This window comes from Rhyacophila brunnea, unplaced genomic scaffold, assembly GCF_057557595.1.
Source record: "Rhyacophila brunnea isolate RB1 unplaced genomic scaffold, BYU_Rbru_1.0 scaffold_24, whole genome shotgun sequence".
NCBI classification, from domain to species: domain Eukaryota; kingdom Metazoa; phylum Arthropoda; class Insecta; order Trichoptera; family Rhyacophilidae; genus Rhyacophila; species Rhyacophila brunnea.
The window spans coordinates 17,697,953-17,713,970 of NW_028232904.1; the positions used below are offsets into that span (position 1 = coordinate 17,697,953).

General features: G+C 35.9%; 1 protein-coding gene across 1 annotated transcript; it reads left to right on the forward strand.

The window, feature by feature from the left end:
• The first annotated feature begins 1,382 nt into the window (after positions 1-1,382).
• LOC147069127 (HIG1 domain family member 1C-like) lies at positions 1,383-8,204 on the forward strand. The gene is made up of 3 exons (XM_085951113.1): positions 1,383-1,464; positions 3,245-3,367; positions 7,091-8,204. The coding sequence occupies exons 2-3, from the start codon at positions 3,256-3,258 to the stop codon at positions 7,276-7,278; spliced, it is 300 nt and encodes a 99-aa protein (XP_085807239.1). The 5' UTR covers positions 1,383-1,464; positions 3,245-3,255; the 3' UTR covers positions 7,279-8,204.
• Positions 8,205-16,018: the final 7,814 nt, after the last annotated feature.

The following is a 16,018-nucleotide window of genomic DNA, read 5'->3' on the forward strand; positions in this document are numbered from 1 at the left end:
ATGAGGATGAATCTGTAATCAAATGATGAACTACTGTTTATTCTTAAATAATTAATTTAAAATTTTAAGTTCTCCAAAAACATGGGAATATTTTATACATGTCCATAATGTCCGTAATAAATTGGCGAGAGAAATTGCGAACGTCCATTTGTGACGAATGTAGTAAAACGATTTGACGTACGGCACACGTGAAAGATTAAACGTGGTAAAATTTAATGTGTTAAAAAACGACTTGACGCACGGCACGCGTGAAAGATTGAATGCGACTAACCTCACTCTTTCCGCTGTTCGCTACGCGACTTTAGACACACGATCATTCCCGTGCGACATCGCGCACATGAGGCTTTCACGCAGACAAGATTGTGTGTGTGCAGGCCGCTTATCGATTCTTAGAGCTAAAATATTGTATCTCCAGTTTTGGTCGAAAATGAGTTAAGTACTGAAATGTACCAAATATAGCCTATATTTTTATGTGTTAAAATATTGCATCTTCTAATTTTACCATTTCAAAGATATATACCTATTTTTATATCACAAAATCTAATTTTCCAAGGTTTGCAAACTTTCAATTGCAGTTTTCTCAATATTATGATTTATGGAGATACAATATTAATTTTAACTCCAAGCCATCGTTATAGTCTTTAACCCAGACTTTTCGTTTTGTTTTGACTTAAACTTATACTTGCGCCTGCACAAGCTCAGTTAGTATAATAATTCTTCTTTGTATATCCATTTATAATGTACAAATTAAGTGTGTACAGATGCTTTCTTGTATAAAAATATAGCTAAACTTGTTCACGCGTTATATTTTGGTTATGTTGTGTGCGGAAGGATTCAATTGAATTGTTTTTTCTCAACAACGGTTTATTTACGAAATTGTGTTTGAGCCAAATGTCAAAATGCAGTGTGTCAAAATAACATACTCACACATACTCTTACTAAAACCGTTGAATTGTTGTACGCTCCAACGACTTTCACGATCACGCCGTAATGACGCGCGATACGCCTTTAGACGCTCAATCCCGGCGCGCGCTCCTCAAAACGTTGTGCTTTCGCGCAGGATATAGTTGACATGTAAATTGTAGCAACAGACATCTGACACGTGTGATATCACGCGCTCAATACCGGGTTCTGGCGCGTACGCTCCTGAGCATGCGGTAAAGAATGTGTGTGTAAAGGCCGCTATTGATACATGCGAAATAAATATAAGTATTTTTGTGAAGAAATTAAAATAAAATTTTTAAAAAATTAAAAACTATTTTTTACTGTCATTTTAAATGAAAGGTGCTATTATTTTTTTTAAAAATTAAATTTTTCAAAAACGGAATATTTAATTTTAATGCATAGTTATTGTCTTTGTCTGTAAAATACCTGGTAACATCAACAAATGTGACAGCCGCCCTCAACCTCAAAGTCTGGTCGTGAGTTTTCTCACGTAGATTCAAATTCATTTCGAAGCGAACGGTGAGTATATACCAATGTTATCCTTTTAGCTGTGAATTTCGGAATAGAGTTTCTTAATAACTAGTTGACTGACAAGTTAAAATATTTTTACCACTCCTTGAAGAATTTTAATAGTTCCATTTATGTCGCAATAATTTGATCATGGTCTATTTTACATCCAAACTATTTAAAAATAGTACCCTACTTATATACTGTGAATTTATTTTATTTGTTAAATAATGTGGCCCTCTTAATTTTATTCTTTAAGTACATAAGTTTATACCCACGCTTTTGTCGTCAGTCAAAAATAATCAACTCATGTAGGTAGTTCGGGTGATCCTTTCTATTAATAAATCGTGTTACCAAATCAATAAAATATTAATGAGATACCTACTCAATTAGCTAACGGATATTGGACAATTTCACTACTCTAATATTAGATGCAATTATTTTCGGATTTTATAAAAAAAATCTTAAGATATCTTTTAATCAAAAAGGTTAATTTTATTAATCTCTTTGATTTGAACTCAATTTGAACCTAACCTGATTCAAACAGGTCAATAAGAATTGTGTCGAAATGTGACATTAGGGTACTTAGAGGGAGGTTTCAAAAAATATTCAACATCATATTGTGATAATATCATTTATGGACGACCCCTTAGCAAAAAGGTCCACATCCGTAAAACTAAAATTATCTAGTACGTATTGCTTCTCTATTTTTCAGAATACACAATCTCACAAACAAGTGAATTCAGTGACGTCCCTAGACAAAGTGCCGCCCCTAGGCAGTACCAAAATGCTGCCACGTTTTTTTTATACTTACAGTACTTTTTACCATCCTTTCATGACTCCGATATCTAAGAATTTGTTGTATGGATACATTATATTATACCAATAAATCTAATTTAAATGCCATATCTACTTCAATAGACAATATTGTGAGTCTATGATTTCAGATAGGTACATTTAAAAATACGCCTAACAACTTCCAAAACTCGCAAACATATTTGGATAAATTTTAAATTATGTAAGTATGTACCTACCTATAATTCAAATATTATTTGAAAATCTGCACGTGTCATTCCTGTTCACCAAGGACGTGACGTCCAAGGACAACGGAAGTATACTAGACATCGCGAACCCGACAAAAAATTAAAATTTTTATAGTAATTAATACATTTTGTTTCCAACCAGTGAGCTCAATTTTTTAATGGAAATATATTTCCGTTATTACTAAGTTTAGGCAGCTATTTCTATATATAAATAATGATTATCCTCGATTTGCCGCCCTTCGGGTAACTGCCGCCCCCAAGGGTCGCTCAATCTGCCTACCCCCACGGGATGTCACTGAGTGAATTGTTAATAAATTGTTTAGTTACTTATTTCAGATTCACTTTTTGCTTATTGTAACAGACACGGGAAAAAATTAAATGGAAAAACCCATAGTATGTCTAGCATGCAAACAGGTTTGGACTTGATAATTTTATTTTCACTGGTGTAGTAGTCATCATTATTGTATAATATGTTAGAGACCGATAAGTTTAACGTGAAGCTCCGCTTCAAACTTGTCAGTCTCTACAACCAAATATAAAAATAAGCAGAAAATTATTTTTCTATGGCTAACCTATTCAATCCCAATAAAAATATTGTGGAATCACTGTCCTGTCCATGCTCTTTGTCTCCAAATCTTTTTCACTTGTTTGTGAATCGTTGTAATAGTTGAATAGAGCAATTGGAAAAAAAAAGCTGTGTAAATGTAATCATCGAAGTTATATTTTAATGCATTTATTTTCTCAATCAGGTGCTGATTAGATGTCCGACAAAATGTCAGAGAAAATGGCAGCCCCGATTTTCAACTACAATGAAGAAACACAGACCGAGAAACTGGCCAGAAAGTCCAAAGACTCACCGTTCATGGTCGCAGGTGTGTACCTTTCAATTACTATATGACAGGTTCTAAAAATCTTTTTACGAGGATTAATTGTTGTTTTAATTGTGTGGCTTAATCGGATGGCTGCCAATGACGTTTTAAGACGCGAACTTTTCCGTGAACGGAACGCGGCTCATACAAAAATGACATCTTTGGACATCCTGCTTTAAACGGGATTTTACGTAAACGTTTAACGTAAATCAATTATTTTAAACATACAATAATATGTTGAACACACAACAACATATGTTGGGAATATCGTCACATACTCAGAATTGAAACAGAATTCGTTTTTACCACTTGAAACGTAAATTGATTTTTATTTTTTATTTTTGCAATAAAATTCGCGGTGTCCAAGGTATCGCCATACATACACCTACCGGCAGTAAAAAGGTTAAGCGTCAAATCCTGAGTCTGGCAAATACACATATTGATTTTCAATTTGTGTTTGAGTCAGAGAATGGGCCTAATAGGTTGAGCAAGTGGCTAACATCCATTTCTCATAAAAAACAAATCTGTTAATACAAACCTGCTCTCTGTGGAGGCCCATATTATGATCTTATTAGGATCAGACATGGTCAGTCCTTGTAGATCCAAAAATCTAATAATATAGTATTGGCCTGCGCGCCCATTAACACCGTTTATCTTTGCATTTTTATGTATGTATGGCCTCCTCTATCTGGCTGGCTTCTAGATTTCCTATGGCTGAAGAGTCGAACACAGTATATATTATGTAAAAGAACACATGATTACAATATATTTTTGTTAGATTTTGACAGTGTGTGGTTTCAGTTTATCTTCACCATTTATATTGACTCTTTTAAATCCTAATACCTTATTTGTTCTGATAATGATAAATTACTTATTTACCATTTTCATCAGTAAATTCGGAACCTGATGAGGCTTGCTATCTGCGTTATCTCTACTTAATTAATAAATGCATTTTTTTCCACAAATATTCTATAGGTAGATCGATTCTCATTGTTTAGTTGTTATCAGCTCATACCAGCACATACCGAAGACGACAATCATGTTTAATTGCTTTGCTGACCGAAAAGAGATTCTTGTAATGGCACACAGCTCGAACGGGTGAAGAAAGATGTCTGTTTAGGACAGTAAATGTCTATAGAGAGACATATGTATAAAATTGATCACAGAATGAAGCTGGGCTGAAATGCTTCTGGCTTCCTAAATAATATCTTCAAAAGTGACTTTCCATTGTCGCTAAAACGCAGTTTGACCTGTAATCATATATCTGTTCAAAATATATACAAAAGAGAAATCCAAAATTTTAGATACATGTTGGTCATAATGCGTAAGGAAAACAATGAATTCATGTGTGAATATCCCAGTACTTTAATTGCGCGCAAGAGTAATTCGATATAAACACAAAAAATATCCAAGTGATAAAATATACATAATTTGGAAAAATATGGTGCCTGACAGGATTCGAACCCGTATCCATCGGATGTGCATTTCCAATATATACGGGCTGGCAATCGGTGCTGCAAGTATGTCCCCGGAAGGGTTAAATCCACACCTCAACGAAATGCTTTATTGAATAACAATCAATGGTATGCGACATAATACAGTTTGTTAAAAATCTGAAATGGATACAGGCACAGAACAGATTAATAAATAAAATTCCGATAGGCTATATTCAATACACTACATTTTGACACAGGGTTTTGAATGTGAGTGTCCTACGAAAATGAACCACGCATTATGGACGTGCAATAGTGTGTGTAATACACCAATATTAAATGAGCGCAATGCATAAACCAAGAGCAGTTGTCAGTATTAGACGTATGACATATTCTTGACACGTGTTTAAGTTTATCCCGTATTCTTCCGCACTCGAGATCAGTTGGATGCTACTCCTTAACCGTTAGGTATTTCAGTTCCCGTTACTTCAAAGTTCCCTGGATACAGACAAGGCACAGTTTGGAGGAGAAACAATTGCTGAACAGTCATTCAGTAGTGTCCAAAATGTAGAAAACATTCGAAAGGTAGACCAATAGAGCACTACATTGATGAAATAGTTAAGTTCTGCAGAAGTAATTTGGCAACACAATGCGAAGGTCTGAGAGGAATGAAGTCAGCTGTGGATTGATTCATGTCGATGATGATAATAATGACATATCAGTGTTGAAGTCTGTTTGTCGGTAACCGTGGGTAACCTAATTAATTATATCTCTCCAGGGGGGTAAATAGTACGTATTTTATACTGATTTTCTGGTGAATTTTCTTAAGAAACTTCTGCTTTGAGTACAATAATTATTAGCGTCTTCTGCAAGGCCAGACAAAATTAGTATGTTATTGAGACTGATAAAATTTTCAGAAGTGCTTAGTCACAAGGATAATGAGATGGAATTAACTGGAATGAAATGATCGAATTTAAAAATTCAATTTTGTTGTTTTGTTTCAAATTGTGATAGGTTCTGAATATAATTTTGTTGCCTGAAACAGCTGTCAGTGTTGACAATAATAAAAACTCTATGTCCAATCATCATAAATTTATATTTCAATCTTTCGGAAGATTTAAAATGTAAATGCAATTATTAATAATTACAGCACATACTTAAATGGCCGGCAAAGGAAGATGACGTCATTCTTACATAGTTTCTTTGCTTAAAGTATATGACGTATTCTACTTACATGACAGAAAATCATATCATGTCATAAATTTGTTTATCTTATCTTGAATAATTTAATCTTTGTACCCATTTTGTCGCATGGAGGAATTCCCAGATAAAATGCATCGAGTGTGAATGATCTCATCGTTTACTGCTATCATGTAGATGTTGAATATTGACAGCAATTTATTACTGAACGTTATATTAGTGTTGAATCCACCATTGCTAATGTGACCACTTTTATTCTTATCTCTGACTATCTCGTGCAACTGGCAACAGTTGGATATAGACACATGTCCCTCTACCCTCACCTCACCACTCCACAGCTGCTATCTGATCAATTTACCTCCCCGTGATAAATTGTTCCTATCATGTTGTATTCGACAAGTTTTATCATATCTTCTGAACGTTTCGAGATATTCAGGTGAAATTCGATGATATAAATAATTGATAGAGGAAGGACAGACTCTTCTGGAATTGCGGCCACAATGAAATCACTTTACAATAGTGTTAGTGTCATTTGAAATTTACTATACCAACACATAAATGAGTCGCCTGCAATGCCAGAAAAATTTAACACCATTCTACTAACAATGTAGTCTGTAAGCTTTATCAATATTGATCCAGTAGTTTTTGAGTTACAACCAACCAAAAAAAATACAGGTAACCCCCCTGTTCATCGTGACCCCGGCGAGTGCGGATTCGTTTTATCGTGATCATTTTTTAAAACTGGAAATTGTAGAAAGGGAAATTATCCACCTCCAATTTAATTCGGCTCAGCACTTCATTACAATAAACAACTTCTTTTGTAGTTTATGAATGCCATGCTTGTTACGATGATTTTCAGATTTTTATGTTCTATGCTTAAATAAAACGTGGCGCGAAAAATGTTATATAACGATATAACAAGTAATGCTTATAACGAGCAAACTCAGTCGGTCCCATCTTCCTCATGATAACCAAGTTTGACTGTATTTTCTTCAGATGGATGAACAGTGTGGATATATTTCATCAGAGATTTGTTAGAGGACTGGTCAACAAATTGAAACCACTAAATCAAATATTCTCGTTTAAATTTCAGGCTTAATTGGTCTAGTGGGAGCCGTGGGATATGGTGCTTACCATTACAAGAAGAGGGGAGCGATGAGCACCAGTGTATACCTCATGCAGTTCCGAGTTATTGCACAGGGAACGGTTATCGGAGCACTTACCGGTGGCGTTCTGTACTCAATGTATAAAGATTACTTAGAGCCAAAGAAGGATGCATAGATATTTTATTAATTTTCTAAGTTTCAAGATAAAAAATATGTATTCTCATTTTATTATTTTTATATAAGGAGTTCGATATTTTACTACCAGTATAAATTTACAGTTGGGTGGTGGCGCCGCTGTCTATTCAGTATGTCAAAGTTTGTATGTAAAATGTCTAGTTCAAAATGTGGCCACCTATCTGTTTATAATGATGACGGACAAAGATGTTTTATAATGTTATTCGATAGAGTGGCTAATGAAGATGGATGTGTTTAAAACGTAATTAAGATACCTACTTAATAAAAGAATTAACCCAAAATATTTTTATTATATTGTGGAGATACAATGAAAACTGAATAACTACGAGAAGTACCTAAGTTAAGAAAACAATTATTGCCTGTTGAATAAGATACCTTTTTAATATGATGTTTCTAGAAGACTTATGAAACGCCGAATGAATTCCAAGATTATAGTTATAGGCGTTTTGTTGAATTTCTGTAATGAAATAAATTATTGTGTTTCTATTCAAAATAAATTTTATAAAATAATTTTTGTGGTAGGAAAAAATCATATATATTTTGAAATTAACCATAAAGATTTATTAATTTATTCCAAATGCATTTAATAATAAAACCGTACGTACAAATATTTGTTTTTATCCAGTCTTGGCATGGATGCAGGAAATGTGTTTTATATTATGGCTAAAATGTGAGTTCTTTTTGACTTTTGAGGATATTAATTTTGATTTATTTCGATATTAAAAATTAGGAAAATGTACCCACTAAAGAAAACTTTCGATATTATTTATTTTGTTTGTACAAATGTCATTATAAATTAAGTAGAAAACAATATTATTATGTGATATACAATATTATATTATTTTGCGATTTATCATACATTATTTATTATCATGAATCATTGGGAACATGCTTTTATTAAAATATATTTTAAATAAATGATGTGTTTTATTTAAACTTCAAAAATTTTCGGAAATCCCGCAAATTAGAGGGTGATGGAAGAACGGAAACTGAGATCATGACTAAAATTCACACTTTGGAACTAGACTATTGATTGAAAAAATGAAATCCAGGCAATGTGGTTTGAATCTTTGGAACAGATTGATGAAAGTCTATACCAGTAGCGCACCCAGGGGGGGGGCCAGGGGGCCTTGGCCCCCCCCAAAATATGAAAATCATCAGAATGATTTTACATATTGAAATCGAAAGCCATTAAACTATACCTTGGGTTTAGACAAACAACACGGCAAAAAATGATTTGTAATTCTCCAGCACCCTTTTTAGTAATATTTCTTCGATTTTAATTTCTAATACAAAAATTTCGAAACACTAATGTCAGGTTTTTTTAGAAACCCGTTCCCTAATGAAATTCTCGGTGTCCACCCGAATTCCGTAGTGGTATAGGTCATGGCTGGGTAGGGTTGACAGGGCTCTAGCCTGGTGGCCCGGGCTGTGGGGGGCCCGGCGTGTCGGGTTGGCCAGATAAGTGAGATAAACACACATCATAAATTAGCTTTATTAGTAAAGTAATAGTATATAAAATAATAAAAAAGTAATAGCATAAAGTAAAGTATTATACTTCATGATTATGAACATTTTAATTTATATAAATGTCCAATATATTTTCTGATTATTATGTGTCGATACTCGACAGCTCCATTATTAAAGTAGATGTATTGAAAATCGCCAATAATTCACTGTATAAGTACCCTTAATTTGAACTAAAACACAATTTGAAAAACTTTAATGTAGTATTTCACACCGCCTTTAATCTAAGCGGTGGATAGGGGGCCCGTCAAATACCCTAGCCCAGTGGTCGGCAAACTCATTAGTCAATAGAGCCAAATATCAACAGTACAACGATTGAGATTTCTTTTGAGAGCCAAATTTCTTAAACTTAAATTATATACGTAGGTAGTAAGTAGGTACACTGCTAATTTACTTAATAAACTTTAATTAAAGTCCTAATTAAATTATAGGTAGGTACACTGAATAAAACTGAATATCATACGTAATAATGATCTTATTTATGGCTTCAAATTTTTGGGTAAGTATATATATGCATTACCAGCAAGTATTTTAATAAAAAATCGAGCAAGTATTTTATTTAAAATTTGGGAACTATTTAATATGAACAGCAAGTAAAAAAATTATTATTGGTAAGTATTATAATATAACAATGGAGGTATTTAAATTATGATAGGGAATTATTTAAACAATTTCCGGGAATTATTTAAATAATTAATGGTAAGTATAAATATCAATTTGTCAGTATAAAATCTATTTTGGGCAGATTTTTTCTTTTACAGAAATAACTTATTTAGTAGCTTCCTTATTATGTTAAATTTAGTAGGATAGTATTGTTCTTTCTATCTGGCTCTCCAGAACAGATTGTACTATTAGAATGGTATTTCTCTATTATTTCATCCTTTACGCCCATTTAGTGTAGCAGCATTTGTGTATCTATAAAATGGCTCAATGATGCAATGCGAGTCTCCTGAGAAAGCTTCTAGTGCCTTTAAGATACTATTTCATTTTAACTATCAGCTGTAACTTAACTTAACTGCACCTTCCGAACCATCAGTTGTAGGTAGCTGTTAGGCATACACTCTTGATCTAAGCGCACTTCAAAGATATATGTAACCTTACCTTATGAGATTCAAACCCTTAATCTCTACCTACTTCATTGCGGAGTTAAATAAATTGTAGTGTCTATTATATACATTTTAAACTTTGCAATAATAACAAGACATACTTCAGACTTGTATAGAGCTTATTACATATTATTTTCAGTATCAGAATTAAATAATAAGACAGACTTCAGTTGTTTACAATAAATGTAGGTATTTCTTGTGTTCAAAAATTCACAATAATAATCAATGGTAAGTAACAAACATATGACAGAATAAGACGTTTCCTTCAATGATATATCAATTATATACAACCTATTACTAAAGACGACCGATGTCGATCAATGTGAATGATTGAAAATGATAATCTAGAATACACACCCAGTCAAACGATAACATAAAAATCTTTTCCTTCAATTACGTACAACCTATTACTAAAAACGTTCATGAAATTCATAAAAGAAAACATAAAATTTGTGTTGTTTTTACTGTTATATTATTTTATGCAAGTCTACATATAAATAACACAACATTTTAGGATTATCGGAAAACATTCCGATAATCGCAACTTTTGACAGCTCGATTTTTTTATTCGTTCGTTGATCAGTATCAGAGCATAGACAAATCGGACGACTTATTAAATTGTCCTCGGACTTTTAGCTCGCCAATGGCAATACGTTTCACGGTCTTGTTTACATTACATACTGTAATAAATTAACAATATTAAATTATTATCTGATTCGGCATAATATACACTAATAATAAAATAATAATATACATATTATATAAATAATTAAGATACTTACTTAAATAAGTAATTTCAAAAGACGTTGAAAAAAACCTTTTTGTAGTGATGAGTAAAAAACATGTAAAATATAAAAAATCCACGAACCCTAACTAATTAATTTAGCATACAATTTTAATTGAGATAAATTTAATATCACACTATTAATTATTGTTGTACCCAAACTGAGATTCATTTTTTTTATAAAATTAGACAATAATAGGTAATAAAAATGTACTTAGTTTAAAAAAATGATTTCTGTAATATTTGTAGTACCTACCTAGAGAACCTATATTTTTGATCAATTATTAATTTAATCTTTGAGGTTATTCGCATTTATTTTGTGAAATGTCCATCTAGCTCTTTTCTCTGCACCTCTGCGACTTCTTATTTGATCTTCTTTTAATAATAACCAAATGTCGTTTGTTTAACGCGTGCGTGCTACCTGTGCTCCTGTATGGCTGTGAGACATGGCATCTTACTAAGCTTCAAGAGTCTCGGCTTTTGTGCTTTGAGAATCGATATCTCCGCAGAATCTTAGGGGTACATTGGTACGACCGCGTTACAAACACCCGAGTTCGTGAGCAGACACAACAGCCTTCGGTGATTGAAGTTATCACGAAGAGACGATTTACGTGGCTGGGACATGTATTCCGGATGCCGCCAAAGAGTTCGGCACTTCGTACCCTTGTGGCACAGCCACAGTCAAGGGTTCCGTCGCCGTGGCCGGCCCTCCCTCACCCTGCAGCGATGCTACAAAAGCGACCTACGTGCTGCAGGTCTGACATGGCGGGAGGCACAGGAGTTGGCGATGGACCAAGGGAAGTGGCGCCAACTTGTGCTTGCCCTATGCCCCAATGTTGGGACGTAACAGGGTGAAAGAAGAAGAAGAAGAAGCCGGACGATAGGTATTGTTTTTTTTTTTTAATATTTGAACCTAACTACACGCAACAGATATCCTTACAAACAAAATCTTAATATATACGATTTAAAACTAAAATTATTTCTTTCGCGTGACCAACCTTTATCTCGTTTATCTAGTAATTTGTACATATAATTTACATAATTACTGGACAAAGGATTTACAAAAATATTTTCATTTATACATACTTCTCATTTTAAAACGGACGGAGATAAACTTGACAACGTCGTTTATTTTTGAGAATCGTGGGTGCGACATTCTTAGCTTCGGCAGCCCACCGCCCAAGGGGGTCTCCAAACCCGTTGAAACCTGTGGGTATCAATGGTATATTGAAGAATCGAAGTAAAAACTGTAATTTAGAAGTAATAATTGTTTATTGTAAGCTGGAAAACATTGAATTTATTTAAACAAGAAGACAGAGACATGAAATTCAAGAGACTCGTGATCTTTGCTATGCGAACATAATATTATATAGTTTTACAAGAACATTATAATACAAAAAATAGGGGTACTCATCTACTGGTTCATTTGAAGACACTGATTTTACAAATGTTAATGAAAGTTCAAATAAAGCAAAGCAATACTGAGGATTAATGTGACCGGCGTCCGTACCAGCCGTCACCTAAAGTAAGTTAAGTGCAGAGCTCCTTCGAGATCAAACGCCAGGGTAAAAAAGTGAAAGAAATAAAGGTCCATCCCATTGCCGCCAAAGTAAAGAGTAGGGTCTCGTCCTGCCGCAGGGTGGGGGTTGGTGTGAAAGACACAACCAATCTTGCATCTTCTCTTGGTCAGCATTTTTACCTACTTTGGATTTAGGTATAGGTATCCACAACAGTTAAGCATGATGCTTTTTATTTGGCAGCTATTTTCAAACGATTTAAGGCCATGCATTAGTTGAGGCACGGTCTAAAAAGATCGTTGCTAGGCGATGTGCGGATTGCGGGTCGCGGGTGCAAAAGACGCCTGTCAAACGAAATATTATTTCTCATATAAATCCAACATACGTCCATTTTATGTTCTGTTTATTATTCTATTAGTAACAATAATAATATATTCATTGACATGTTTTCTTTTTAAAGTAAATGGATAACGTTTTTAGTCATCTTTACACGATTTTAGAATTAATTGGCCCGTCGCCATCACGCAGCAAAGTGACGTATGTCTGACTCAACGTTCTCTCAAGGAATGCGAAGCGAGTACAAAATTTCGTGGCGCGTACAGTTGAAAATTATTTGGCGTTTCACTGATGCGTCACCTTAATGAAATTAACCTGCAGCTTCAAGGTGCCACTAAAACACTTATTAGTTGTAAAAATACTGTGTCCTTATTTATCGAAAAACTTGATCTTCTCCATTGTAACCTTCTGAAGAGAGAATTTTATCATTTTCCCGAATTATTATCTATAAAAGAAGATAAATAACACCAGAAGAAATCTAAAGGTTTAGTTGCCATATCAGCGAACTTAAAATTGATATGAAAATAAGATTCAAAGACATATAATAGTATGATAAAACCTTGCACCATAAATTTGGATTAGGTCGATATAATTGATCAAGAAGAGTTGTTGGAACAGAAATATGACGAAGAGAGCAAAAATATTTTCAATATTTCCGGAAGCCAAAAACTTTGGCAAAATAAAAAAACGCCTGGTTTGTATCAAAAAATGTGGGAAACAATTAAAGATATTTTAATACCCTTTCCCACATCTTACCTTGTTGAGTTGAGTTGTTTCAGTGTAGTGTAGGTATATGAATTTAAACGTTGCTCTAAGAATGTCAAAAGGAATCCGATTAGCTAAGAGCAAACGTTGCTCAGAGTAATCTGTCAATCGTTACGACAGAGATACCCGCTCGAATATTGGATTTTTCTGATAGTGCCGGAAGCCATGACGTTTTTAACCGGAATCCATCATCCCTATTAATAATTTCAGGGTTTCTATGGATTTCAATGACCTCCTTTACCAATCGTGCAAAATATCTTTTATTCCGACCCAATATCTTTTTTTTCAAAGTCAAATTTGTGTCCTGTATCCATCGAGTGCTCGGCAATTGCTGACATTGTGTAATGTTTAAGTCGGTATGCTCTCTCGAGTTCACTCACTCACTTCTTTACTGTTCTAAAAGTTTGGCCTATATACTTTTTTGGGCATTAGCGACAGCTTAACTGGTAGGTATACACCTGCCGAGTCCAAAGGTTGCGAGTCCTTTACTGGTCTTAACATATTTCGGACCTTTGTCGATGTAGAGAATATTGTTTCGATTTCATGTTTCTGAAGTATCCTGGAAATGGTATCGGTGGTGCTTTTGATATAAGGTAGATAACTATATAATGACGAAAACCCTGACCACTGTAACGGAAGCCAGTACCACTTTGACTACCTCGACTGGTCACGCCCACTCTTCCAACCCATACTGTAAAGAGGTACCGGGACAAGGCGCTACCCTGCAAAAGAACGCGCCTGGACATTCTGCAAGAAAAGATGCCGACACATCTAACGATTTCACAATCAACATCGCCCCTAGGGCAACCCGTTCCAATTCTGGAACCCCACATTTTAATGCAAGCGATTTGAACAATCGTTGCAATCCCTCATGCAAGAATTCTCCAATTTAAACAATCAGAAATAACGCTGCACCGCCACGGAGTAGTACGTCATCACCGCAGACTCTACATCAGGTATTGAATGCGAATCCATCATCGAGGAAAACCAGCCACAGCACGGCCAAACCCCAACTTCATCACAACCCAATCATTTCGACAACGAATCATTTCATACACCTGGCCCTATTATGGGAACAACCGGTGCCGAAGTCATGGTGTGTAAAACTCCCACCTCCGCACCCGTTATATATATGCAGCCACGTCGTCCGCGGCCGCATAACATAACCCTTACGTGTGCCAGATCAATGAATTTAAGCCCTCATTTTGTCTCGAGCAGAGTTGCACGGGACTAGTGATGCAACCTTGCACCGAAGTGCGAATGCATGATGTTAATTTATATGGCAGCTATCAGAGTGACTTTAATTTGAAGAGTCGCAAGGGGGGTCGGGTGTGTCCCGCTCCTAGAACCCGTAGTCCCGAATTTAGTAAAGGCCGCAAAATTGGCCTCGGTTGCCACCATGTCCGCGTGTCCTATTGGGCCCGAATGGGGTCGGACCCGGGCAAACAACTCCGCTCGTTCGGGGCCCATAAGTGAACGGTCCCACAGGACGTGCTCTGCGTCCTGCTGGTCGTGTCCACATGAGCAACCCGATCCATGTCCTGCCAAACCAAACCCCTGCAGTTTGGCCGCAAAGTTTCCATGGCCAGTCACGAATTAACTGGTCCAGTTGGTCGGCATCAGTATCCTAGTCATGTGTCTCACAGTGCCGAAGTCATGGAGCACTTGTCAGGTGGAAACGAAAGTGTTGGTGCCTCCAACACTCCCATATCACAATGTCCAGTGACAGAATCATCATAGGAAAATACCTACACCCAGCAACCTCAGCAAAAACCAGAGTACCGAAGTACTCAAACATCTCCGTTGGGAGAACAACACGCATCACGGCAGGGTGAGCTAGCACCTATGCAACAAACTACAATATCTACCGAGACTGTTCCTCCTCCACGGAGAACTCAACCGTTGTTCGTTCAAGACTATTCCAAGAAACCTGAAAACGAAGACAGCTCTTCGTCGCAAAAACATCAATTCTTCAAGAAAGCTAGTTTCGAAGAAGAAGTTGAACATCAAACCGAGAACCCTACTGCCAATGAAAACCCCATGACGACCAGTTCGGCTGTTGCGGCGACAACAAAGGCTACTAGAAGGCCTATTCATTTCAGAAGGCCCCACGATACACCTTTTCGAAGTCAGAAAACGGAAAGAACCCCACAAAGCAGAGCGTTTTACGACAAACGCTCATCAGAAAGAGAAAACCAAATCCGTTTCGCACCAGGTTCAAAAGTTCATCTTCCCAAGCTGCGGTGACAAACCGAAATTAACGACTTCGATCCAAAGGCCGTACCCGTAATAGAACTTTTGAACATCACCATGGTACAGAGATGATTTGGAAGAAGCGTAAAAAGCCAGGTAAACGGGATCGCTTCTCATCTCAACAAGCTGTTTCCCACCCGAAGCACCCGGTTACCCTTTCAGACAGGATGAGTACACCCGAAGTACACTCGTCCACTCCAAGGCCACAGAACAGGCAAGGAGTAAAGTCATCCAACCGAACCAGAAGAATACCTGAAAAAACTGGTAGCACCCAGAGGTTAACATCAAACGCATCCTTGGACCCTGATCATCGCCAGAAACAACCGAGCTTCCAGAGAGAACAAGAAAGATTGAACACACCGATGAAATCAATCCAGCCAGGAACGCTGGTGCTAATCCACGAATACAATTAATATACCACCACCCAAGTGG

Bases quoted from the DNA above. Each gene is read 5' to 3' on its own strand.
- LOC147069127 (XM_085951113.1), top strand. From the start codon at position 3,256: ATGTCCGACAAAATGTCAGAGAAAATGGCAGCCCCGATTTTCAACTAC. The intron at 3,368-7,090 runs GTGTGTACCTTT...TTTAAATTTCAG, and splicing joins CTCACCGTTCATGGTCGCAG to GCTTAATTGGTCTAGTGGGA.